General features: G+C 40.6%; 1 protein-coding gene across 2 annotated transcripts in view; it reads left to right on the top strand.

The window, feature by feature from the left end:
- The first annotated feature begins 7,481 nt into the window (after positions 1-7,481).
- The window catches only part of LOC143782355 (cadherin-9-like), a 343,076-nt gene continuing 323,494 nt past the window's right edge, over positions 7,482-27,063 (top strand). Inside the window, exons 1-2 of one of the 2 annotated variants that reach the window (XM_077269717.1) lie at positions 7,482-8,062; positions 26,071-26,354. In XM_077269717.1, coding sequence (XP_077125832.1) covers positions 26,130-26,354 — 225 coding nt within the window. In that variant the 5' untranslated portion in view covers positions 7,482-8,062; positions 26,071-26,129. The remainder of the gene's footprint in view (positions 8,063-26,070; positions 26,355-27,063) is intronic. The other variant, XR_013216937.1, reaches the window with a different exon arrangement.

Genomic DNA, 27,063 nt, shown 5'->3' with positions numbered 1-27,063 from the left:
TAAGGATGTTATGGTGGGGTTCCCTGTGCCTGCGAGTCTGAATGAGTCCATGACGATGGCTATTCAGATCGATAGGCGTCTGCGGGAGCGCAAACCTGTGCACCATTTGGCGGTGTCTACTGAGAAAACGCCAGAAAATATGCAATGTGATAGAATTCTGTCCAGAAGCGAGCGGCAGAATTTTAGACGAAAAAATGGGTTGTGCTTCTATTGTGGTGATTCAACTCATGTTATATCAGCATGCTTTAAGCGTACTAAGAAGCCTGACAAGTCTGTTTCAATTAGCACTTTACAGTCTAAGTTTATTCTATCTGTGACCCTGATTTGTTCTTTGTCATCTATTACCGCGGACGCCTATGTCGACTCTGGCGCTGCTTTGAGTCTTATGGATTGGTCCTTTGCCAAACGCTGTGGGTATGATTTGGAGCCATTGGAGGCTCCGATACCTCTGAAAGGGATTGACTCCACCCCATTGGCTAGTAATAAACCACAATACTGGACACAAGTGACTATGCGTGTTAATCCGGATCACCAGGAGGTTATTCGCTTTCTGGTGCTGTATAATCTACATGATGTTTTGGTGCTGGGATTGCCATGGCTGCAATCTCATAACCCAGTCCTCGACTGGAGAGCTATGTCTGTGTTAAGCTGGGGATGTAAAGGAACTCATGGGGACGTACCTTTGGTTTCCATTTCATCATCTATTCCCTCTGAGATTCCTGAATTCTTGTCTGACTTTCGTGACGTTTTTGAAGAACCCAAGGTTGGTTCACTACCTCCGCACCGGGAGTGCGATTGTGCCATAGACTTGATCCCGGGTAGTAAATACCCTAAGGGTCGTTTATTTAATCTGTCTGTGCCTGAACACGCGGCTATGCGAGAATATATAAAGGAGTCCTTGGAAAAGGGACATATTCGTCCTTCGTCATCTCCCTTAGGAGCCGGTTTTTTCTTTGTGTCTAAGAAAGACGGCTCTTTGAGGCCGTGTATTGATTATCGACTTTTTAATAAAATCACGGTTAAATATCAATATCCGTTACCACTGCTTACTGATTTGTTTGCTCGTATAAAGGGGGCCAAGTGGTTCTCTAAGATTGATCTCCGTGGGGCGTATAATTTGGTGCGAATCAAGCAGGGGGATGAGTGGAAAACCGCATTTAATACGCCCGAGGGCCATTTTGAGTATTTGGTGATGCCTTTTGGTCTTTCAAATGCCCCTTCAGTCTTCCAGTCCTTTATGCATGACATTTTCCGCGATTATTTGGACAAATTTATGATTGTGTATCTGGATGATATTCTGATTTTTTCGGATGACTGGGACTCTCATGTCCAGCAGGTCAGGAGGGTTTTTCAGGTTTTGCGGTCTAATTCCTTGTGTGTGAAGGGTTCTAAGTGTGTTTTTGGGGTTCAAAAGATTTCCTTCTTGGGATACATTTTTTCCCCCTCTTCCATCGAGATGGATCCTGTCAAGGTTCAGGCTATTGGTGATTGGACGCAACCCTCTTCTCTTAAGAGTCTTCAGAAATTTTTGGGCTTTGCTAACTTTTATCGTCGATTTATTGCTGGTTTTTCTGATGTTGTAAAACCATTGACTGATTTGACTAAGAAGGGTGCTGATGTTGCTGATTGGTCCCCTGATGCTGTGGAGGCCTTTCGGGAGCTCAAGCGCCGCTTTTCTTCCGCCCCAGTGTTGCGTCAGCCTGATGTTGCTCTTCCTTTTCAGGTTGAGGTCGACGCTTCTGAAATCGGAGCTGGGGCGGTGTTGTCGCAGAGAAGTTCCGACTGCTCCGTGATGAGACCTTGTGCTTTTTTTTCCCGTAAATTTTCGCCCGCCGAGCGGAATTATGATATTGGGAATCGGGAGCTTTTGGCCATGAAGTGGGCTTTTGAGGAGTGGCGTCACTGGCTTGAGGGGGCCAGACATCAGGTGGTGGTATTGACTGACCACAAAAATTTAATTTACCTTGAGTCTGCCAGGCGCCTGAATCCTAGACAGGCGCGCTGGTCGTTGTTTTTCTCTCGGTTTAATTTTGTGGTGTCTTACCTACCGGGTTCTAAGAATGTTAAGGCGGATGCCCTTTCTAGGAGTTTTGAGCCTGACTCCCCTGGTAATTCTGAGCCCACAGGTATCCTTAAAGATGGAGTGATATTGTCTGCCGTTTCTCCAGACCTGCGGCGGGCCTTGCAGGAGTTTCAGGCGGATAGACCTGATCGTTGCCCACCTGGTAGACTGTTTGTTCCTGATGATTGGACCAGTAGAGTCATCTCTGAGGTTCATTCTTCTGCGTTGGCAGGTCATCCTGGAATCTTTGGTACCAGGGATTTGGTGGCAAGGTCCTTCTGGTGACCTTCCCTGTCACGAGATGTGCGAGGCTTTGTGCAGTCTTGTGACGTTTGTGCTCGGGCCAAGCCTTGTTGTTCTCGGGCTAGTGGATTGTTGTTACCCTTGCCTATCCCGAAGAGGCCTTGGACGCACATCTCGATGGATTTTATTTCGGATCTGCCTGTTTCTCATAAGATGTCTGTCATCTGGGTGGTGTGTGACCGTTTCTCTAAGATGGTCCATCTGGTTCCCTTGCCTAAGTTGCCTTCTTCTTCCGAGTTGGTTCCTCTGTTTTTTCAAAATGTTGTTCGTTTGCATGGTATTCCGGAGAATATCGTTTCTGACAGAGGGACCCAATTCGTGTCTAGATTTTGGCGGGCATTCTGTGCTAGGATGGGCATAGATTTGTCTTTTTCGTCTGCTTTCCATCCTCAGACTAATGGCCAGACCGAGCGGACTAATCAGACCTTGGAGACATATTTGAGGTGTTTTGTGTCTGCGGATCAGGATGATTGGGTTGCTTTTTTGCCTTTGGCGGAGTTCGCCCTCAATAATCGGGCCAGCTCTGCCACCTTGGTGTCCCCGTTTTTCTGTAATTCGGGGTTTCATCCTCGATTTTCCTCCGGTCAAGTGGAATCTTCGGATTGTCCTGGAGTGGATGCTGTGGTGGAGAGGTTGCATCAGATTTGGGGGCAGGTGGTGGACAATTTGAAGTTGTCCCAGGAGAAGACTCAGCTTTTTGCCAACCGCCGTCGTCGTGTTGGTCCTCGGCTTTGTGTTGGGGACTTGGTGTGGTTGTCTTCTCGTTTTGTCCCTATGAGGGTTTCTTCTCCTAAGTTTAAGCCTCGGTTCATCGGCCCGTACAAGATATTGGAGATTCTTAACCCTGTGTCCTTCCGTTTGGACCTCCCTGCATCCTTTTCGATTCATAATGTTTTTCATCGGTCATTGTTGCGCAGGTATGAGGTACCGGCTGTGCCTTCCGTTGAGCCTCCTGCTCCAGTGTTGGTTGAGGGTGAGTTGGAGTACGTTGTGGAAAAGATCTTGGACTCTCGTGTTTCCAGACGGAAACTCCAGTATCTGGTCAAATGGAAGGGATACGGTCAGGAGGATAATTCTTGGGTCACTGCCTCTGATGTTCATGCCTCCGATCTTGTCCGTGCCTTTCATAGGGCTCATCCTGATCGCCCTGGTGGTTCTGGTGAGGGTTCGGTGCCCCCTCCTTGAGGGGGGGTACTGTTGTGAAATTGGATTCTGGGCTCCCCCGGTGGCCACTTGTGGAATTGTACTTGTGTGCATCATCCCCTCTGTTCACCTGCTCCTATCAGGATGTGGGAGTCGCTATATAACCTTGCTCCTCTGTCAGTTTCATGCCGGTCAACAATGTAATCAGAAGCCTTTCAGTGCATGTTCCTGCTACTAGACAACTCCCAGCTAAGTTGGACTTTTGTCCTTGTGTGTTTTTGCAGTTTGTTCCTGTTCACAGCTGCTGTTTCGTTACTGTGTCTGGAAAGCTCTTGTGAGCGGAAATTGCCACTCTGGTGTTATGAGTTAATGCTAGAGTCTTAAAGTAATTTCTGGATGGTGTTTTGATAGGGTTTTCTGCTGACCATGAAAGTGCCCTTTCTGTCTTCTTTCTATCTAGTAAGCGGACCTCGATTTTGCTAAACCTATTTTCATACTACGTTTGTCATTTCATCTAAAATCACCGCCAATATATGTGGGGGCCTCTGTCTGCCTTTTGGGAAAATTTCTCTAGAGGTGAGCCAGGACTGTCTTTTCCTCTGCTAGGATTAGGTAGTTCTCCGGCTGGCGCTGGGCATCTAGGGATAAAAAAACGTAGGCATGCTACCCGGCCACTTCTAGTTGTGCGGCAGGTTTAGTTCATGGTCAGTATAGTTTCCATCTTCCAAGAGCTAGTTCTCATATATGCTGGGCTATGTTCTCTCGCCATTGAGAATCATGACAGTCATTGTAGTGGTGTACAGCCAGATCATGACAGGAAAAAGAGGAGATTGGGGACAGTGATGAGTGTAAGGAGTCTGAAAGTGTATGATAGTTAATGGCATGTAGATTTCTGAATGTTTGGTAGGTAGGAGTGTGCTGGGGTGGGCGAGGGATTCTGAACGCGAAGGAGAGAATGTTCTGGTCAGAGAGGGGAAGCAGTGAGTTATCTAGGTGGCAGAATGAGCAGAGCCAGGGGAAGACCAGGTCAAGGGTGTTACCATCTTTGTGTGTTTCAGAGTTTGAGAGCTGTGAGAGGCCAAGAGAAATGGTTAGTGATAGAAGCTGGGATGCAGATGTGAAAGTGGGGCTGTTTATGGGGATGTTGAAGTCTCCCAGAATAAGGGTTGGGAGTTCTGAGGACATGAAGTGCGGCAACCAGGCTGACAAGTGTTCAAGGAACTGGGTGGGTGAGCCTGGGGGCTGATATATGACCGCAACTTTGAGGGAGAGGGGACAGAAGAGCCTGATGATATGGACCTCAAACAAAGGGAATGAGAGTGATGGAACTTGGGGGATCACCTGGAAGGTGCATTGTGGGGACAGAGTATGCTGACTCCACCACCAGGTCTGTTTGTGGGTCTCGGGAATGGGAGAATTGTAAGCCACCATGGGAAATGGCTGCAGGGGAGATGGTGTCAGAATCCTGAATCCAGGTTTCAGTGAGGGCCAACAGATTCAGTGAGTTCATCAGAAAGTAATTGTGCAGAAAAAGAAGTTTGTTACATACAGACTGTGGATTCCAGAGGGCACAATTAAAAGAAGGATATGAAGGAGTGCAAGTAATATTAATAAGATTAGTGTGGTTTTGATATGAGGTAGGATAGGGGTTGAGGTTGGGGAATGGTGGACCAGGGTTGGAGGAGATATCCCCTAAAATCAGAAGGAGTAGGAGGTTAAAGAGCAAGTAGGTATTGGAATTGTAAGAAGTTTTTTGTGCAATGTGTTTGGGCTAGATGGGCTGAAGTTTTTCAGGAAGGTAAGAAGTGCATGGGAGCTGTACATGAGAGAGAGAAGTATAGAGGGGCTGATGTGTATGAGTCGTGATGGAGGGGGGATGGGGCTGTGAACGTGGATTGCAAGGGAACATAGGAGGATAGAAATAAAGCACATGGATAGAAGGGAGAGCAAAGTGTGGGTTATCTGACTCCTGCCCTGACTAACTGCAATGCAATAACTGCCTTTTGATTAATGCTTATCTTCTGAGATGTTTTGCTTTGGGAATGCTTAAGTGCACCCCCACATGCGTGCACCCCTTAGGAGGTGTCTAAATTTATAGTCCACAATACTGGGTCAGAAGAGATGGATTGTGGGAACTGATTAGGGATAGTGTTGAGCATTCCGATACCGCAAGTATCGGGTATCAGCCGATACTTGCGGGTATCGGAATTCCGATACCGAGATCCGATACTTTTGTGGTATCAGGTATCGGTATCGAAACAACATTAATGTGTAAAAGAAAGAATTAAAATAAAAAAGATTGCTATACTCACCTTTCCGAGGCAGCCTGGACCTCACCGAGGGAACCGGCAGCGTTGTTTGCTTAAAATGCGCACTTTTCCTTCCTTCCGTGACGTCACGGCTTCTGATTGGTCGCTTGCCGCCCATGTGGCCGCGACGCGACCAATCACAAAGCCGGAACGTAATTTTAAAATACTGAATGCCTAGAAGGACCTGAAAATTACGTCACGGCTTGCTGTGATTGGTCGCGTCGCGGCCACATGGGCGGCAAGCGACCAATCAGAAGCCGTGACATCAAGGAAGGAAGGAAAAGCGCACATTTTAAGCAAACAACGCTGCCGGTTCCCTCGGTGAGGTGAGTATAGCAATATTTTTTATTTTAATTCTTTATTTTACACATTAATATGGTTCCCAGGGCCTGAAGGAGAGTTTCCTCTCCTTCAGACCCTGGGAACCATCAGGAATACCGTCCGATACTTGAGTCCCATTGACTTGTATTGGTATCGGGTATCGGTATCGGATTGGATCCGATACTTTGCCGGTATCGGCCGATACTTTCCGATACCGATACTTTCAAGTATCGGACGGTATCGCTCAACACTAATTAGGGATAATTTGGAGGCTGGGGACAGCACACCAGGGGGTGGTTAGATAACCAAAGACATTGGGGCTGGCTACATCTATATGCTATAACACCTTCCACCAGATAACATCTAGAGTGACCACAGCCATGGATATACCTCAAACAGTGAATAAAACATGCAATACAACAAATGAACTATACCAATCATTTAGCAGGCATATTAAAATATGTTGCTAGATGGTCGAGTGGCAGATGAGACCTCAAACAGAGGTGGAAAGTTGTACCATTAGAATATATTGCAGCAGATGAGACAGCAAGCAGAGGTGGGAAGTTGTGCTATTAGAATATATTGCAGCAGATGATATAGCAAGGTTCACAAACTTTTTCCAGACACAGGCACATGATATTGGATTATTCTCTTCATTTAAAATATGACATATATTATATTTTTGAACCAATTGATTTGGTTTTCTTGGTGTATTGTACTTTTTACACTTTTGTGAAAATCTGATGTAGTTTTAGGTCAAGTTTATGCAGAAAAATGGAAAATTCTAAAGGCTTGACAAACTATAGCACACTGTATATCCACTGTGCCATGTATACAATAGCTTCCTAATATAAAATCACAGCACACAAGTAGTAGATTTTTGTTACAGTATATACAACTTAATTCTTGCTAAATATAAGACTCACTTTTGCCCACGCTGTTCTAGCTAATCTCATGTGCTGACCTTCTATATTTACTCCACAGTAGGATCATTATTTCTATTAATATTTACTTTTAATCTTAGCTCTTGCATCAACTCTTAATGTGAAGAAGCTATGGGTTAGTCCCATCTGATTGACATGCTAATTTATTTTGAAGAAAAGTCGAAAGAAAAAATAATTCCAGGTTGAAGATGAGACAGTTAACTGCAGTTCAGCACATCTTAAATACTGCTCAAAATTATAATTTGCTGATTGCAGTTTAATTAGCATATTTAATACTGGGTTTCTATCTCTTCTCTTTTTAAACAGATGGAATGTTTAATCTCTGCCAACAAATCTAAAAAAAAACAAAACAGCTTTAGCAGCTCAGTCATCTAAGGTCTGAATGATTTTAAATTGAGCAAGCCCGTCCCAATTGGTAGCAGAAGCGCGTGCTAAGGTCTCCTTATGGAAATGCATTGTGTAGGTTCTACGACATGACGCTGGAATGTCATTTTTCTGGCGATGAAGAAGTCACGGAGGTTTTTTTTTCTTATCCTGCTACATTATAGCTGAAAGCAGATTAGATGGGGCTGATTAACTGTGGCTAGATCCAGTCTGTTACAAAGTAGTCTTTAAGAAACCCCTCCTCTGTGTTCCAACCCACCCTATTCATTTGCAAATCAGTCTGTGTGCAGTCAAGAATCCCCTCATGCTATTTCTCCTCCTTCCCCAGCCACTGTATAACCCTCCATGCTGAATACTGCTCTTCTATCAGCAGCACCATCTCTTCATATCCTAGCCTTGTTTATTAATCTGGAGGAAGCCAATCAGTCTATTTGACTGCAATCTCTCTGACTTGTCAGAGTTACAATAATACTGGAAGAAGCCTTGTAGATAAGAGAAGATTTAGCAGAGAAGTTACTGTACAGCACAGAGGAGAATGTAATGACAGCGACCTGCCGGACATAGATTGATGTGCTTAATGCTGCCATTGAAGTAAGGTAAGTGCCCGACACACTGCTAGTTGTGCTTTAGTACATATATGCTTGAATGCAACATCTCATTTCTGTAAGTAATGTCTGCTTGCATTTATAAAATAATTTTAGATCTCTATTGTCATGAACATTAATATATGTGCATATATATGTATATATATATATATATATATATATATATATATATATATATATATATATATATATATATATATATATATATATGTATATGAAACACATACACACATAAATATGTATGTATATATATATATATATATATATATATATATATATATATATATGCTTTATTTTTATATACTATAATGCATTCAGTTTAGATGACTGATTATGACATAATTTTTATTTAAACCTTACACTCTGTATTATATTACACACACTGTATATGAGGACATGTTTAGTTCTGCATAGTATTAACATTATCAGGTATTGGAGAGGTAATAGCTGGGGACTGGTAGAAGGCAGCATGGTCTATTCCTGAGTGAGAACTTATTAGTGCTTTGTCCTTCCTTAGATATTCATCAACACTAAACCTACGACAAAGCAAAAAAGACGTGAGAAGTTGGCATAAAAAAAAAGAAATGATTCAGCAATACATGATAAATTGTTTTGTCATGCCAGCAATATATAAGGGAATTGGTGTAATTACATATTTCTTGTTACCTTGAAGGTCCTGAACATGAAATGATGAATACCAGCTGTAAAGAAATCAATATTTACTGAGATTGGAAGGAATATATATATATATATATATATGTATATATATATATATATATATATATATATATATATATATATATATATACACACACTTTAAAATCACTGGTGCAAATGGGAAGGTTGGAAAAAACCTAGTAGTGCAGCATCTCACTTTAAGTAAATGTGTATGGATACTTTGAAAATCGCCTCTCATTCTTTTTGGATGCAATCAGATCCACCAGTTTTTGCTTCAGAATTCTGATCCAAAAGATATATATATAAAAATATATAATGCAATTATATATATATATATATATATATATATATATATATATATATATATATATATATATATATTAAGAGGTATAGCTTTTGCAAAATAAAGTTCTCACTCTTCAGGAGCTTCAAATAGTTATCTGCCAAATTACGCCATTATGAGCTAAGTATTGCATTATATTGGCAGGTAATGTATAAGTAAGCATAGGGTTAACGATCTGACATAATAAACAGTCATATACAAATCCAAAGAAGTGTAATTCCACAGGAATCAGCTTTCTCTTGATGGACAACAATGAAATAATTTTATCGTGATTTAAATCTTCCAAGCACGATAGTTCAATCAAGGCCAGGGATACATGTAATATAGTTATAATAAAGGTCTGCTATTGACTGACAGCTCAGGTTTTTATAAAAAACAATATATGCTGCTCACGGTTATGTGTGAATGGTTTGCCATTGGTCAGAAAAGCTGTGTTTGCTTTCACATTTTCAATATTTTTTTCCATGCAAGAAATATATATGAGAAGTTAGACTGTGGACATAAACTGATTGTCATTCTTCTCCTCTAACCCAACTTGAATCTGTATACAAGTCGTAGATAACCTTCCTGAAAATCTCCTTTGCTTCGCAATGTATTACAATTGTTGTCACGCAAGTATGTCTGTATAAGCTATGATTACCCGGCTAATGCTGACATTATCCATATTACCGATATCCTTATGAGTGTGTGTGTTAATCTGGGGAAATCTTTTATAGTTATGTGACTGGTTATTTTATGCCATAGCTTTCATTCTTTTATGGAATATTAACTTTAAGGAAATTACATGCACACTTTATTTTCTTTTTTTTAATTCCATTATATATTGCAAATTCCAAAGTAGCCATAATATTTCCAATACTTATCTCATAATGGAACTTGATAAATGAGCCCTATGGAAGTATAAACTATTACTGACCTTCAGATGTCACCTGTCTCTGCCCAAAAAAGTCACTCACTAAAATGATCCTTAGAGGTTTGAAAGCGTTATACCTAAAGAGGTAACCTATAATATCGCTATGACTGTCAATGAGAAAGTACAGGTATTATCAGATACTGCCAGGAGAAAGCAAGACCAATGTTCTTGCACAGGGCAGAAGAGTTGATGGTCCATGCAGTAATCTGTAGAGCAAAACTAGTTCTGAAAATGGCTTCTGCCTGGTATGGGACCATTGTTTTGTTGTGGGCATTGTACTGCCCTAATTTAAGGATTTAGTTGCGCAATGTATGATACTTTTGGGTTTTCAAAAAACATTTCCATGAATGTGTTTTCTGGCTTGATATATTCGGAAGTGTGTAAGGCATGAAAACCAGCTTTATAAAAAAATATGATTTCATGACAATCTGTCACAAGATGTCTGTGGGTGGCCACCAAGTGATTACGATCAGAATTGAAGCCTATCAAGAGTTTTGCTAGCATGTTGCATTATTGTTTTGAATTTGTATCATGAGAAATTGAAATCCTTAACGTAAATTTATTTAATGTGAGGGTGGACATAAATATGGTAATAAATGCCAGCATCCATGCATTGTTCATAATAAGTATATGGTTAATGTAGGCTCCATATAGCCATGCACTGTGGGATCTGTATGGTATTATGGGATCTCTATATGCACCACTTAACAAATCAGTGTGGATATCTGGGCAAATTGTCACATCCAGAATTATATTAATTGCTTTCCGGACCTGAAAAATGTATAGAATTCCTATATAATATTTTTCTGGTTGTTGTATTGCACTCCTAAGGCAATAAATGTACTTTATTCCTGAGTACTGCATGCCTAATTTATCAGGATGCAAGCAGACCAAAGGTTCAGTGACAGAATATTTACAAATTCTACACTAAATGCTTTTAATTATAAAGACGGTGAAACTTTTAGATTTGTACAAACAGTAGCTGAATGATAAATTGCTACACATCTTTCTATTGTATAAAACAGTGCATTATTTCTTTCCCTATAAAATACGTACAAAGATCACAATTACAATTACTCAAGGACACAGTGACTAATAAAAGTAACACAGTAAACTATAGCTGTGAAGAAAGGGATCCTCCATTCATCAAGAACAAGCAATCATTTTTCCCAGCTCAATTATTAGAGTACAAGAAATCCATTTGACTATATAATCATTTCATGTCTTACGAAATTCTTCAAAAATTATATTCATTGAAATATTTCAATACCACACTTACTTAATAAAACATATCCTGCTGTAAAACACTGAACGTAAAATACACTCTTCGAAAAATGTACATTAAATATATATGGCTGCTGAACGTATCTGGTAAAATCAAAGGAAGGAATTCTAAGAAAAAAATTTTTTTTTTCAGATTCAGTATTGTGATATTAGTGTTGGGTAAACCAAATGTTGTTAAATTATTCAAATGATGATCATGTATGATGGACGTAGAAAACATTAGAGGCATCTGTTTTTATCTTGACATTGATTAAGCAGATGTATATAGGTAGATGCTATCATCCACAATTATTTTTTCATTAGTCAGCCAATCTTTTGTCTTTTTGAGCATAATATAAAGAAAAAAAATGATATTCTTTCTGACTTTATCTGATCTGTGTTTTCCTTTACTTCCATTTTTTTTGCAACATCAGTGGACAATATAATAAATAGCTAAGGCTAAGAACTCCATTAGTAATAAATATGTAACTTGATAAGCTTAAAGTGGCAGTAATGGAAACTTAAAAAGATAAATCAGCAAATATAAAGTGTAGGAATAAAAACTAAAAGAGGAGATGAAAGTATGAAGATATGACAATATTGTTCAATTTTGTACTTTCTATTACTTTAATTGGGCAGTTCTTTGTAGCGTTTAGCACTACTCTGTGGAATTGCTTGAAAAATTTTGGCTAAAAAAATTATTGAGGAACAAAAACATTTTTTAAGTGCAACACTGCAGGAATGTGGACATGTCAAGAAGGCGTTGTGAGTAGAAACCGCTGATAAATTACCACTCGCTTTGTCTATATGCACCCTAAAATAATCTTACTTGCCTCAAATGTGTCCCTTAGTGCAGAAAACCTGTGCTAACCTTTCAAATCCTTCTGCAGTTACTTCACTTGATACCTTCCTTCCCAATGAGTGAGGAGGTGCATTTATTCTATGTAATTTAGTTTTCACCTCTTCACTCAAGAGGCTCATGCATGCACGCTTCTTTCTGAAATAACGGATCACCCATTTGTAGACTCTTAGTTGGCCAAGACAAATAAATCAACTGTCTTGACTCAAAAACGCCTAGAATGAGCCAAAATGGTTCTATGACTGCCACTCAACAGGCCCTTGAGGTACAGCTCAGGGTGCCTTATATATGACCCATCAGGGATATCCTCTTTCTTCTACTAGTCTTTTTGGAGGTTCATTGAAGGTTCTTTGCCCAATGTTTGCTGAGGAACTAACCCATCATTTGACTGTGCAATTTTAAATAGTTGTACAAAATTGTGGTGTTTTGTTTTCATGGTGTTGTCTCTCAGTCTTTGAAATCTTATTTATATTTATATTTATATTTTTTTGTCCTACTTAGGAAATGTTTTAATTTTTTAATAATAAGCAGTGCCTTGATAAACTTGATCCTCTAGTCCCATTAAACTGTTTGATAAATGTTCATCCTGCAGTCCTTCCCGCTGCTCATCCAAGCTGTAATGTCATCCTGTGCCTCATTTTGTTTTTCTGGAAACAAACCCTTCCTTCAGCAAAAACTGAGTCCCTTCCCTGTATTTGTGTATTTTGAATGGAACACTCATCCTAATGGTTAAATCTCTTTGACGGTATTAGAGGCCCTTTGCACTGCAGTTTTAGGTTCCAGTAGAATACATAAATCCATTCTTGTCTTCTTTCACCTTTCCTCAACCCTCTTATCATTTTTTGTTTGTCTACAGTATCTCCTATTTCAGTATTTGCTCAATCTTGTAAAGGTACCTTCACACGAAACGACTTTGTAACGATATCGCTAGCGATCCGTGACGTTGCAGCGTCCTGGCTAGCGATATCGTTTAGTTTGACACGCAGCAGCAATCTGGATCCTGCTGTGATGTCGCTGGTCACTGAATAAAGTTCAGAACTTTATTTGGTCGTCCGGTCGCCGTGTATCGTTGTGTTTGACAGCAAAAGCAACGATACCAGCGATATTTTACCCTGGTAACCAGGGTAAATATCGGGTTACTAAGCGCAGGGCCGCGCTTAGTAACTCGATGTTTACCCTAGTTACCAGTGTAAAATGTAAAAAAAAAAACAGTACATACTTACATTCGCATCCCCTGCCGTCTGCTTCCCACACTGACTGAGCGCCACAAAGTGAAAGTGAAAGCACAGCACAGCGGTGACGTCACCGCTGTGCCCTGCTACTGCCGGCGCTCAGTCAGTCAGTCAGTGCAGGAAGCGGACGCCGGGGGACACGAATGTAAGTATGTACTGTTTGTTTTTTTACATTAAACACTGGTAACCAGGGTAAACATCGAGTTACTAAGCGCGGCCCTGCGCTTAGCAACCCGATGTTTACCCTGGTTACCCGGGGACCTCGGCATCGTTGGTCGCTGGAGAGCGGTCTGTGTGACAGCTCTCCAGCGATCAAACAGCGACGCTGCAGCGATCGGCATCGTTGTCGCTATCGCTGCAGCGTCGTTTCGTGTGAAGGTACCTTAATTCTCCTTTGATATACTTGTCTTGTCTGAAATGTGAATGACCTGACAGAAATAATTAAGATACCAAAAAAATAAAGACGGGTAAATTGATTTGATGTGTATCAAATTCATGCAAAACTTTAAGGAATTTGATGAACAACAAAAACTGTGAGGTTTGCTTTGAAGCTTATAAAAAATTGATTGGGATTTTCCAGTATCCAATTTTTTTGTGATATATTACATGCAAATTCAGCAACTTAGTGGCTGCTATGTTGCTGACCTGTAGCAGGCCAGGAAAAAAATATAATCATTCCCATATGTCCAAGAACAATAAGCGTTAAACACTTCAAAATCTTAGACTAACATGATCGAGTGGGGAAAACCCCATTAGATAAGAATCAATTTCAAATAAAGATAAAACAATCATTCATCAAAAGGCAGGGCAGAGGGCTTGTTCGGAAGAGGCGAGCAGCGAAACGGCGCCCGTCAGTTGTGACAGGAACGGAGCTATCATCACATCTCTCAGTACTACTTTTTTGCAGGTAAAATTATGGCTATTTTTACATTCATGGAAATACTGATTCTTGCTGGGTGAGGTTGGATGCTGAGCTCCTTCATATGTGTTGCACTGAACATTTATTAGGTATTGTACTAATACAGAGAATATAATAAGGACTGCACGTATTTTCAGGAGATATTACCAGCACAGTTTACATTCATTTTTTCTTGACTCTGGCTCCCTAACACTGCAGGATCAGCCCTACTTATTGTTCTTCCATCTCTTAATCTCTTACCTGCATAAACATTTTTAGCTGTTTTCCTCTCCTCTTTTTTGGAGGCTTTTTTGCCCTGTCATTTTAATTGTTTTTATATGCTGTTATTTAATAAAAATGATTGTTTTATCTCTAGTTGAAATCACTTCTTATTGAATGGGCTTTACCCCACTCGACAGTATTGTAGCTACTGGGAGGGCAGAGAGGGCGGTAACCCAAGGCCCCGCGCTCTGAGGGGGCCCACCCAGAGCTACACTACTGTAACTGTACCAGCGCGCACAGGGCGCTGATACAGTTACATTCTGTGGCAGAGCAGGGAGAATCGATCTCCCTGCTCTGCCGCCTGGCCGCTATGGGCCCCTGAGCAAGCGGGGGTGCCCCGGTGCCAGCAGTGGGCCCCTCACCCATCATCGGAAGTGCTACGCTCCTCCCATCATCCCCATCTTAGCGTCTAATGTCACCAACACAGAGACTGAAAGGGGGCGCGATGACGTCACAAGCCAGTGCCCGCTGTCAGGAGATGAGTGGGCGCTCAGAGCTGCGGAGGAAGTGAGGTGAGTATTTATTTATTTATTTTTTATGGGTGCTGCCTTATACTACAGGTGCTGCCTTATACTACAGGATCTGCCTATAGGGGTGCTACCTTATACTACAGGGTCTGCCTATAGGGGTGCTGCCTTATTTTGCATGGTCGGCCTATAAGGGTGAAGCCATATATTACAGGATCTGCCTATAGGGGTGCTGCCTTATATTACAGAGTCTGCTTAGAGGGGTGCTGCCTTATACTACAGGGTCTGCCTAGAGTGATGCTGCCTTATATTACAGGGTCTGCCAATAGGGGTGCTGTCTTATACTACAGGGTCTGCCTGTAAGGGTGCTGTCTTATGCTACAGGGTCTGCCCATAGGGGTGCTGTCTTATACTACAGGGTCTGCCTATAGAGGTGCTGCCTTATAATACAGAGTCTGCCTCTAGGGGTGCTGCCTTATATTACATGGTCTGCCTATAGAGGTGTTGCCTTATACTTTAGGGTCTGCCTAGAATGGTGTTGCCTTATATTACAGAGTCTGCCTATAGGGGTGCTGTCTTTTACTACAGGATAAGCCTATGGGGTGCTGCATTATATTACAGGGTTTGCTATGGTGGTGCTGTCTTATACTACAGGCTCTGCCTATGGGGGTGCTGCTTATATTACAGGGTCTGCCTATAGGGGCATTGTCTTATACTACAGGGTCTGCCTATAGGGGTGCTGCTTTATACTACAGGGTCTGCCTATGGGGTGCTGCTTTATACTACATGATCTGCCTAAAGTGATGCTGCCTTATATTACACGCTCTGCCCTATAGGGGTACTGTCTTATACTATAGGGTCTGCTTATAGTGAATCTGTCTTAAACTACATGATCTGCCAATGGGGGTGCTGCCTTACATTACAGGGTCTGCCTATGGGGGTGCTGTCTTATACTACAGGGTCTGCCCACAGGGGTGCTGCCTTATACTACAGGGTCTGCCTATAGTGGTTTTGCCTTATATTACAGGGTCTATTTATAGGGGTGCTACCTTATACTACAGGGTCTGCCAATAGGGGTGCTGCCTTATATTACAGGGTCTGCCTATACGGGTGCTGCCTTATACTACAGGGTCTGCCTAGAGTGGTGCTGCCTTATATTACAGAGTCTGCCTATAGGGGTGCTGTCTTTTACTACAGGATAAGCCTATGGGGTGCTGCATTATATTACAGGGTTTGCTATGGTGGTGCTGTCTTATACTACAGGCTCTGCCTATGGGGGTGCTGCTTATATTACAGGGTCTGCCTATAGGGGCATTGTCTTATACTACAGGGTCTGCCTATAGGGGTGCTGCTTTATACTACAGGGTCTGCCTATGGGGTGCTGCTTTATACTACATGATCTGCCTAAAGTGATGCTGCCTTATATTACACGCTCTGCCCTATAGGGGTACTGTCTTATACTATAGGGTCTGCTTATAGTGAATCTGTCTTAAACTACATGATCTGCCAATGGGGGTGCTGCCTTACATTACAGGGTCTGCCTATGGGGGTGCTGTCTTATACTACAGGGTCTGCCCACAGGGGTGCTGCCTTATACTACAGGGTCTGCCTATAGTGGTTTTGCCTTATATTACAGGGTCTATTTATAGGGGTGCTACCTTATACTACAGGGTCTGCCTAGAGTGGTGCTGCCTTATTTTGCAGGGTCTGCCTATAGGGGTGCTGTCTTATACTACAGGGTATGCCTATAGGGGTGCTGTATTTTACTACAGGATCTGCCTATGGGGGTGCTGCCTTATATTACAGGGTCTGCCTATAGGGGTGCTGTCTTATACTACAAGGTCTGCTTATGGGGGTGCTGCCTTATATTACAGGGTCTGCCTATAGGGTACTGTATTATACTACAGGGTCTGCCTATAGGGGTGCTGCCTTATACTACAGGGTCTGCCTATGTGGTGCTGCCTTATATTACAGGGTCTGACTGTGGGGGTGCTGTCTTATACTACAAGGTCTGCCTATGGGGGTGCAGCTTTGTACTACAGGGTCTGCCTATGGGGTACTGCCTGATACTACAGAGGCAGCCTATGGGATGATGCTTTATACTACAGGGTCTGCCTATGGTGTGCTGCCTTGTGCTTTAGAGTCTGCCTATGGGTGCTGCCTTGTGCAATAGAGTCTGCCTATGGGGGATGCATTATACAGTATACAGTTTGCCTCTGGGGGCTGCCTTGAGCTTTAGAGTCTGCATATGGGGGGTGCATTATACAATATATAGTAGGCCTATGGGGAGTGCATTATACTATATGGAGGCTTATAGGGAGTGCATCATACTACATTTAGGACAATCTGGTGCATTATGCTATATGGAGGCTAGCTAGGGGGCCTTCATACAGTGTGGAGATTACAGTGAGGGGACCACCATACAGTGTGGGGATTACAGTGAAGAGGCCATCATACAGTGTTGGAGCCATCAAACAGTTTGGGGGCTACTAAGGGGCCAGTATACTGTGTGGGTGGTACTATACAGTGAGGGGCATTATATTGTATATAAGAGAGAATCACACTGTGTATAGGGGAGCTGTACAGGGGGAGACTTGGGACAATATTAAATGTAAAGTGGGCACTTATTGTTATAGGGGAACTCAGGTTACTGTGAGTATTAAGGGTGCACACAGGACATTATTACTTTCTAGGGGGCAAAATATGGGCACTGTTTTCTAGGGCACTTGTACCCGGCATTACTAAATTATAGAGGGGTGCTTTAGAATTTAGAGGGCACAGAGAACCACACAGCAGGTGCAGTAATAGGGACACATACGGCAGCAGCAGCTCAGTTTTGGGATATCAGCAGGATAAGGGGTTTGTGCAGGTTGGGAATAGATGGTGATGGCTGGAATATGAGAAGTGAAACGTGTCTTTGTTGTATTCTCTGCAGACGAGTCCTGGCTGGAAGAAGTTGTATCGGTCTGGGTCAGATGGAAAAGACGGGAAAAATGAACGACTCCATCAGAAAGAACATCAGCGGGAAGTCATTATCTGTAACTGTGCTGTGATCTCTTATATGTTCTTTAGGGCTGGTATCTACCACTGACCATATGGCGGTAATATCCATGTTGGTCTTTATATAGAGATTATCTTCAGTAACAGCGCGGTCATCTGCTGAGGTCCTCTTCCAATATTAAGGTGCGTCACCCAGTTGTAATCAAGGTTACCTGGTTAGAGGCTCACTCAGAAGCTTCGCCCCCCGAACCAAAACCCTAGCTACGTCTCTGCCACTCGATCATGTTAGCCCATGGAAAAAAAATATGACACCTTTTAGTCTTTTCCATGATCTTCACTCAGTACTTTATCCTCGGTTTCAGATATCACGACTCACATCATAATGTCACAATACACAATGCAATGTCTGAGAACCATTCAGCATTGGTGCTGAGTGAAGATTATGGAAGCGACTTAAAAAACACATGGAGGACTAGGCACAGGACTGCAGCTCTAGATTAAGTTGAGTGGCAAGATGAGTATTTGTTCAGCAGCGATCCCAGAAAATAATAAGGAACATTCAATTGACATGGAATAGCTTCAATGCAAATCTAATTTCTTGACCGAAATTCTAGGAAACTGCTGAGACTGCATATAGACAGATTTGCTAATCACATATGCTACTTTGAAATATATAGATTTATTTTAACTGTGTTACTTCTATGTGTACTCAGAAATTGCAGGTTCCTTGTTCACATTTTTAGCATAAATAAAAGAAGGTAGGAAGCAGATGCATCCTACTTCAATTAAGCGCAGCTTCTGACAGTTGTAGGTAGTCAATATATATATATAGTGTATATATATAAACATATATATATATATACACTCACTGGCCACTTTATTAGGTACATCTGTCCAACTTCTTGTTAACACTTAATTTCTAATCAGCCAATCACATGGCGGCAACTCAGTGCATTTAGGCATGTAGACATGGTCAAGACAATCTCCTGCAGTTCAAACCGAGCATCAGTATGGGGAAGAAAGGTGATTTGAGTGCCTTTGAACGTGGCATGGTTGTTGGTGCCAGAAGGGCTGGTCTGAGTATTTCAGAAACTGCTGATCTACTGGGATTTTCACGCACAACCATCTCTAGGGTTTACAGAGAATGGTCCGAAAAAGAAAAAAAATTCAGTGAGCGGCAGTTCTGTGGGCGGAAATGCCTTGTTGATGCCAGAGGTCAGAGGAGAATGGGCAGACTGGTTCGAGCTGATAGAAAGGCAACAGTGACTCAAATCGCCACCCGTTACAACCAAGGTAGGCCTAAGAGCATCTCTGAACGCACAGTGCGTCGAACTTTGAGGCAGATGGGCTACAGCAGCAGAAGACCACACCGGGTACCACTCCTTTCAGCTAAGAACAGGAAACTGAGGCTACAATTTGTACAAGCTCATCGAAATTGGACAGTAGAAGATTGGAAAAACGTTGCTTGGTCTGATGAGTCTCGATTTCTGCTGCAACATTCGGATGGTAGGGTCAGAATTTGGCGTAAACAACATGAAAGCATGGATCCATCCTGCCTTGTATGGAGCATCTTTGGGATGTGCAGCCGACAAATCTGCGGCAACTGTGTGATGTCATCATGTCAATATGGACCAAAATCTCTGAGGAATGCTTCCAGCACCTTGTTGAATCTATGCCACGAAGAATTGAGGCAGTTCTGAAGGCAAAAGGGGGTCCAACCCGTTACTAGCATGGTGTACCTAATAAAGTGGCCGGTGAGTGTATATATATATATATATATATATATATATATATATATATATACTGTATATATATATGTACATACACGCTGACAAGAAAAAGGGTAACAATATTTTGAACTAAAGACTTTCAGGCTCCATATCTCACCATCCATTACTGCTTTAAGGGCGAGACTATCATTATTTTATAGACAATCATTTTGGCTATCTCATACATAAATTTGACTTGCTATTATTTTGCATATGATTAGTTATGCCGATTCTTGTCATGTAATTGCATTGTTACTGTTTTGTTCCTAAAATATGCCTTCTAACTTTTGTTATTTTTTTTTCATTATTTTTTTAATCCACCTTTGGCTTTATACACTGCCTGAGTCCTTTGGGCATGCTCTCAATCATATAAAAAAATGGACGCTGCGTCTTTCTCCAGGCACGTGCACACATTCAGGTCCCCTGGCTTGTTTACCATTGGGGTTTTTCCTCTTTAAACTCCCCATACCCTTATGAAAGTGACCATACCGAGACGTGCCTCACTAAAAATCCACAGGATTTCCACGAATCCCTGACACTCCTGTATTGTTTGTAATTGATAAAGACCAAATGCGGCCAAAACATTTTGCCTTGACTACATTAAAAGTCAAAAAATTAATCTTTAAGTTGAGTGCCTAGTTTATTTTTATTACCTCAATCACATTTAAGCATGTCTCGACCAAAATCTGATCCCAGGTCTCTTCTACACATTCCCAAAGTTGGTGCAAATATGCAGGTTTTACCTCAACTCTACCCACAAGTGTTCGATTGGGTGAACCTCTGGGGCCGGTGGAGGCCAAGCCAGGACCTCTACTTGATTGCCATTAAACAATTTCTTCACCAATCTTGATATACTCTTCAGGTCCTTGTCCTGCTGGAGCTCTATGTCATCCTTTTTATACGCATGGTACTCAAGTGTATGAAGTAACTTGCATTGTAGGACACTTGCATACAGCTCAGCAATGAGACCACATTCGATCCAGGTCAAGTATCCAACGCCTTTGGCTGTGAAACAACCTCATATCAGGCTTCCTCCACCAAACTTGACAGTTCCTTAATTTTCTAGATCTATTAGCTCCTTTTCCCTTTTTTTTTCCAGACCTATTTTTACCCATTCTTAAAGATGTTCATTTCATCACTTGTTTCCAATATGCTACTGTTTACGTTCCGTACTTTTTTGCAAACTCGATCCAACGCTTCCTTTGATGACATTGAAGTTGAGGCTTCTTCACCTTTTTGCAGGCCATCTTTCCAGACTTGTGTAAAATGCGTCTCACAGTGCTTGCATGGATGTCTGTCATCTCACTATTATAAAGCATTTGAGCCTCCTCCACTGTCATTTTTGTTGCACCAGAACCGATAGACCTTATGATAAGGTGTCTTGTTGACTCCGATATTCTAAGGTTTTTTAGTTCCATAAACCTCAGATGGACTTTAACAAAAGATAGCCGTGCTCTGGTACAAAGTTACACACAGCAAGATAGTACAGTTCAAATGGCAAGTCAGTACTTTGGGATGTATACTTCCAATACTGCGGCAGGTACTCATCCAACTCTCCAGCAAGTAGACATCCAATACTCAGGCAGGTATATGTTCACCCACACACAGGTCAGTATGAGAACTCCTCAGATCCCACACTCTGGTAGTCTGTACACCATAAAATTGTCCTTTTATTTTGAGGATCAAAAGCTGCTCAGCTCCTCAGCTGACTCCCCAGTCACTCCATACAGAGAGAGACCCTTAGTTGTCACTCTCAGCTTCATCTCACATCTTGGCTAGCTACTCACAAGCTTACACAATGGCTATACTATCACTAGAATTAATCCATGAGGGAAGCAAAGAATGCCTGTGTCATGCCCTCCATGTGTAAAACACTTTTTATAGCCTCCTTGTGCACTGTCGCTGTGGCAGTGGTTAGCGCACGGCACCACTCCTTTAAAGACTTGAAATGTGAGTATATAAAAGAAATATGATGCACAAATTTGAAATAATATGGGAGACTTGACTAAGCTCTCTGGATTTATTCTATAGTGTTTTACACAGGAAGTGGATGGCACTAGCAATCTTCGCTTTCCTCATTAATTGATTCTAGTGATAGCACAGCCATCACATTCTGCCACTAAAGTATTATTTTTAAGTAGGTTAGGTATTATTCATGAATTTTTTTTCTGCACATGCAACAATTGAAATTTTTTTCCATGTTTACCTTTTCATCATATATGCAGAGCTATAGCAGAATATATACTATATTTAACCTAGTGCACAATTAACTACAAAAAGGAAATATTATTCCCTGAGTTTTTGGTGCATATCAATGTATCATACTCACTGTTTCTTTTTTTAATCCTTTTTTTCTGTTCTGAAAAAAAAGGGGGGAAAAGTCAGCTCACCCATTTGGAGATCATTGCATGGATACCAGTAGTGTCACATGGAAATATGTTCAGAAAGGAGGAACAATTCAGCATAGTGGTCATCAATAAAATTTAAACTTTTATTAACAAAAAAGCATAAAATGGATAATCTAATGTCACAACCACACCAGGGAGTTATGGGCAAATGCATTTCGGATAGAGATCCTTATTCATTTTTTTCTGGTCTTGGTATATTTTTCTAAATGAAGTGTTTTTCTTTTTACTAAAAAAAATCTGATAAAAAAACTGATTTTGTAATACAGTCTTTACATTTTATGAAAATAATCAATATTGCATTTTCTCTTCTCCTGTTAACTTACTGAACTCTTCAGTGAATTTACGAGCTTATTTTAGTACAGCATATAAGCAAAATCAACAGTGAGTGTGAATTATGAAGCACAGTAAATGGCCATGCAGTTTTGTCAGCAAAATGATGCTACTTTATAGGATTTAATGGAGCAATATATTAATCTAACACTGTAATGGGTTGCATAAGCTTCTGAGACTGCAAATTTATTTGTATTAAATGTAAGGATTATTACAACTATCACTGCTGACATGTGTTAAAATAATAAAATGCTAAAAGGCAAAAGTCCCATCCTAGTGTACAGTTTGCTCAATGAAATCCTACTTGTTATTTGTAGTATATTTGTGGTTCCCATTTAAATAACCAACATCAGGAAAGGTATATTGAGTAATGCATCCTATATTAAAAAGATATTCCAGTAGAGAACAGTCATTCTCTAATACATCCCATTTTAGAATATTCGACTTCTAACTTGATTTTAAAAAATAATCTAGTTTCTGCTTTCTTCATTGTTTAAAATGATTCTGGCTAATAGCTCTGGGAACTGTGTGATTTGCTTCCATGAGGACTAGCCCAGGCTTCACAAAAATGAAAGTTTAGACATGCTACATCCGACAAAAACTGGTTATACCACTCATTCCAAATTGTGAGCAGCCTATGAAAAAGCCTGTAGTTCGGGCAGATGATGTCACAGACAGCATTGGTTGCCCACCGTACTATAGGTTTGCAGTGACATCCGGTTAGTATTAGAATAGGAATAAGGATACGAGGTTACTGTGGTTGCAGTCACCAATGTAGTTTGGAGTTGTTATGGTGCACAATATACACCTTGTCTAGATGATAAATCCAGAACTAGTTGGGGGCTTTATTATGGATTTATATTGGTCTCCAAAAATGTTAGGAGTTCTCTGGGACAACTACTGTATATTGATGACCTATCCACATAATACAATATGAAATTGGTGAAGGTTTTATACCCTTCCTCGGTGATCTCATTTCCACACCAGCCAGACCTAAGCAATGCGCCAAAGCTCTATAATTAGTGACTCTTGTGAGTACAATAGTTTATCTCACTTATCTTTTTATCAATGATTTTCAAAAACACAGCATTTTCCAGAAAATATACCATTCGTAAAATTACTAAATACCTTGATTCATTATTTCCTAGGGGATCTTAAATAAATATACAATACCAAGAAAGACATGTAATTGAGTACAAAACCATAACATACATCATTTACCTCTGTGAACAACATCATTAAAATGATATACTGTAGCTTCATTACATTGCACAGATCAAGGCCTTCTTACAAATGATGACAAAGCAAGGAGAAGCACAATAATGCTACAAGGAAAGCTTTGTAATCATTTTGCTACAACCGAGCTAAAATCCAATGCCATTAGAATGAAGGTAACTGACATGTTTCAGAAAAATATGTGTTAATTTTTATATAAAGTGTTACCCTAGGTAAAAAAATTAAAAGGCACCACATTTTATTATATTGTATTAACAACACCGTCAGATTCCAAAGACAGTGAGCAGAGAGCTACATGGCTGGTATTACAAGATCGAAGGAATATGCATACCCCAAAATATGCAAACTGTTTATATACATCAATAGATAAAGTGATCAACCCCTTTCTGACTTGGTCATGTATGCCATGTGATTCACATAACTGTTGTATATTCATAAAAGCGAAAAGGGACACAGTGGCACTCACAAACAGTTGATAGGCGGAAACTCCCGGTGGTTAGATAGGCTCTGTGCGTGTTCCTGTCTGAGTTGCACATGTGCTAAAAGACTGAAAAACAAGGAAATACTGCTCTACAGACCTGAATGGCTGGGCATACAATGTGCAGGGATGGCAAGCCGATGAACTGAAACAAGTGTGTGTGAGATAATGTTACTTACTCAGTTCCCAGTGAGCAGCGTGAACATCATAATGATCCAGTGCTGGACAAACTACGTGCAGTGAATGGTAAACCTTGGGAGTGCCTCCTATTGCTATGGCTTCCTCAGGTTCACGGAGGTGCGGGCTTGCGGTGAGATCCAGCCAGAGGCACCACCATGCAGTAATGAGGTTGGCGGGAGGCGTGATAAGGGTGACGTCACTAGTCCTCAGCAACGGGTGCATGATAGGACAAAAAGACTGACACAATTTGAAAGACACAGTCCTTCCTTCAAAACACGTTGGTCTTTTGGTCTTATCACATGAAGACCCCCCATAGGCCGTCCCAGAGCACGAGAATATCATTAAATATCATTAACATCATCATATCATTATCAAAACTGAAAATAAAGATTAAACAACAACAAGATGGATTTCATCAACAAAGGTATCATTTTAATCAATATAATGGCGCTGACTTGACAATGTCTGCAGGTTACTGTGCACAATCCTGCTGACAGGTTCTCTTTAAATTCTCAGGCAGTTCTCCACTTTCAGTTATCCTTGCTTAGTGTGCTACACAGAGACACACAGTGCAAATATCGAGTCAATTTCTCCCCTTTTTATCTGGTTCACATGCTTGAAACAAAGTTGCTTACCCATAATTTTGAAAAAGTGCAAACAATTTTTGTCTGGCCCATTTTTGAGGTGTCATGCCCAATTTGCCTTTTTTTGTTTAATTACATACAAAGGAAAGAAGCGTGTGTAACAAAGAATAATACAATAAAAACATTTTGCATAAGTTGGGTAACATTTTTCAAGTAGTGGGGGAGGTTGAGTTTTGTGAGAGGATGAGTTTTGGTTTCCATTATGATTATTTTTCAGTACTTAGTAGTGATGAGTGAGTATACTCATTGCTCGGGTTTTCCGGAACATGGTCAGGTGGTCTCTGAGTATTTGTTAGTGCTCGGAGATTTAGTTTTCATCACCTCAGCTGCATGATTTGCGACTGCTAGACAGGCTGAATACATGTGGGATTTCCCTAACAAACAGGCAACCCTCACAAGTATTCAGCCTGTCTAGCAGTCACAAATCATGCAGCTGAGGTGACGAAAACTAAATCACCGAGCACTAACAAATACTCACTTTTTGATTACTTTTGGGGGGTTAGGCAGATAACTAAAAACTGCTATTTCAGTGTTATTTTCAGCTGACATCTAGCCAAGAACTCACTGTTATTATCATATGATCAAAATGTGTACTCCATGATTAGTATTTGTTTATTTTTATTATTATTTATATGTATTACTGAAGAGGATATAAACCTTTGCAATTGTTTTTCTACAGTACCTTATGTAATCTTTAAAAACAATGATTTCTCACTCATCTTAATTTCCTAAGATAATTGTCAAAGTTTCTAGATTTTACTACGTATTATTCTTAGTCATATAGTGGCTAAGATTTAAGTTAATGTATATAAAGAGAAAGGAAAAAAAACTTTAGTGGAAATAGACATGTGTACCAGAAATAATTTAGTTTGATGAAATTAGACTTTTAGTGTGCAGTATGAACAAAATTAAAGAGTATTTTTTTATTTGTGTTATATGATGCAACATGTCAATGCAATTATAAAATAAAATTTTATTTCATGCATATATTCACATACTTTTTTTGTTTTTTTTTACAGAAGTCATTGAAAGCTAAATATTTGAAGAAAGAAATAAAAAAAGTGTTCAAAGGCAAATCATGAAGACATGTTACAATTTGTCTTTAATTTTGTGTACAAATTTGATATTTATGACACATACAACACCCGTGGATAGAACAAATTTGGAATATAATCACCGAAACAGACGTGGCGTAGCTCAAGATGGCATAAAAGTTTTGCAACGTAGAAAACGAGGATGGATGTGGAACCAGTTTTTTTTACTTGAAGAATATACAGGTTCAGACACACAGTATGTTGGTAAGGTAAGTTTTAAAGGAGAATGTACATAGAAATATATTTGCTGATTACTATAATAATACTATTATTACTATTACTAGATTGTGGCCCGATTCTAACGCATCAGGTATTCTAGAATATGCATGTTCCCGTAGTATATGGACAATGATGATTCCAGAATTCGCGGCAGACTGTGCCCGTCGCTGATTGGTCGAGGCAACCTTTATGACATCATCGTCGCCATGGCAACAATTATGACATCTACGTCGATACTGTCCCCGTCGCTGATTGGTCGAGGCTGCCAGGCCTCGACCAATCAGAACGCGGGATTTCCAGGACAGACAGACAGACAGACAGACAGATGGAAAAACCCTTAGACAATTATATATATAGATTTCTTCTAACAATCATTAATAATAACTTATTTACCAATAAAATGAAATGTTATCAAATAGTCTGAAAATGGTTGCACAACTACCAAATATATTTTACACAACAATGCAAAATTACGATACATTGATAAAAAAAACTACTAAATCTGAAGCATTAAAAGGTGACAAGACCCATTGCTACAACTTACTGTAAGCTTAGGGCTGGATAGCGTTTTGCAAGGTTTTTAATGGTGTACACCTGCATTTTTATCTGCACCACTTTTTAGGTAAATAATACTACAGCCAGATGTTACTACAAAGTAAATAGTAAAGTACTTTAACCCTTTTGATCTTAATGACCAGG

Source organism: Ranitomeya variabilis, chromosome 6, assembly GCF_051348905.1.
Source record: "Ranitomeya variabilis isolate aRanVar5 chromosome 6, aRanVar5.hap1, whole genome shotgun sequence".
Classification (NCBI taxonomy): Eukaryota; Metazoa; Chordata; class Amphibia; order Anura; family Dendrobatidae; genus Ranitomeya; species Ranitomeya variabilis.
Note: the sequence above shows the minus strand (reverse complement) of the source record. Positions and strands in the feature narration are given on the sequence as shown.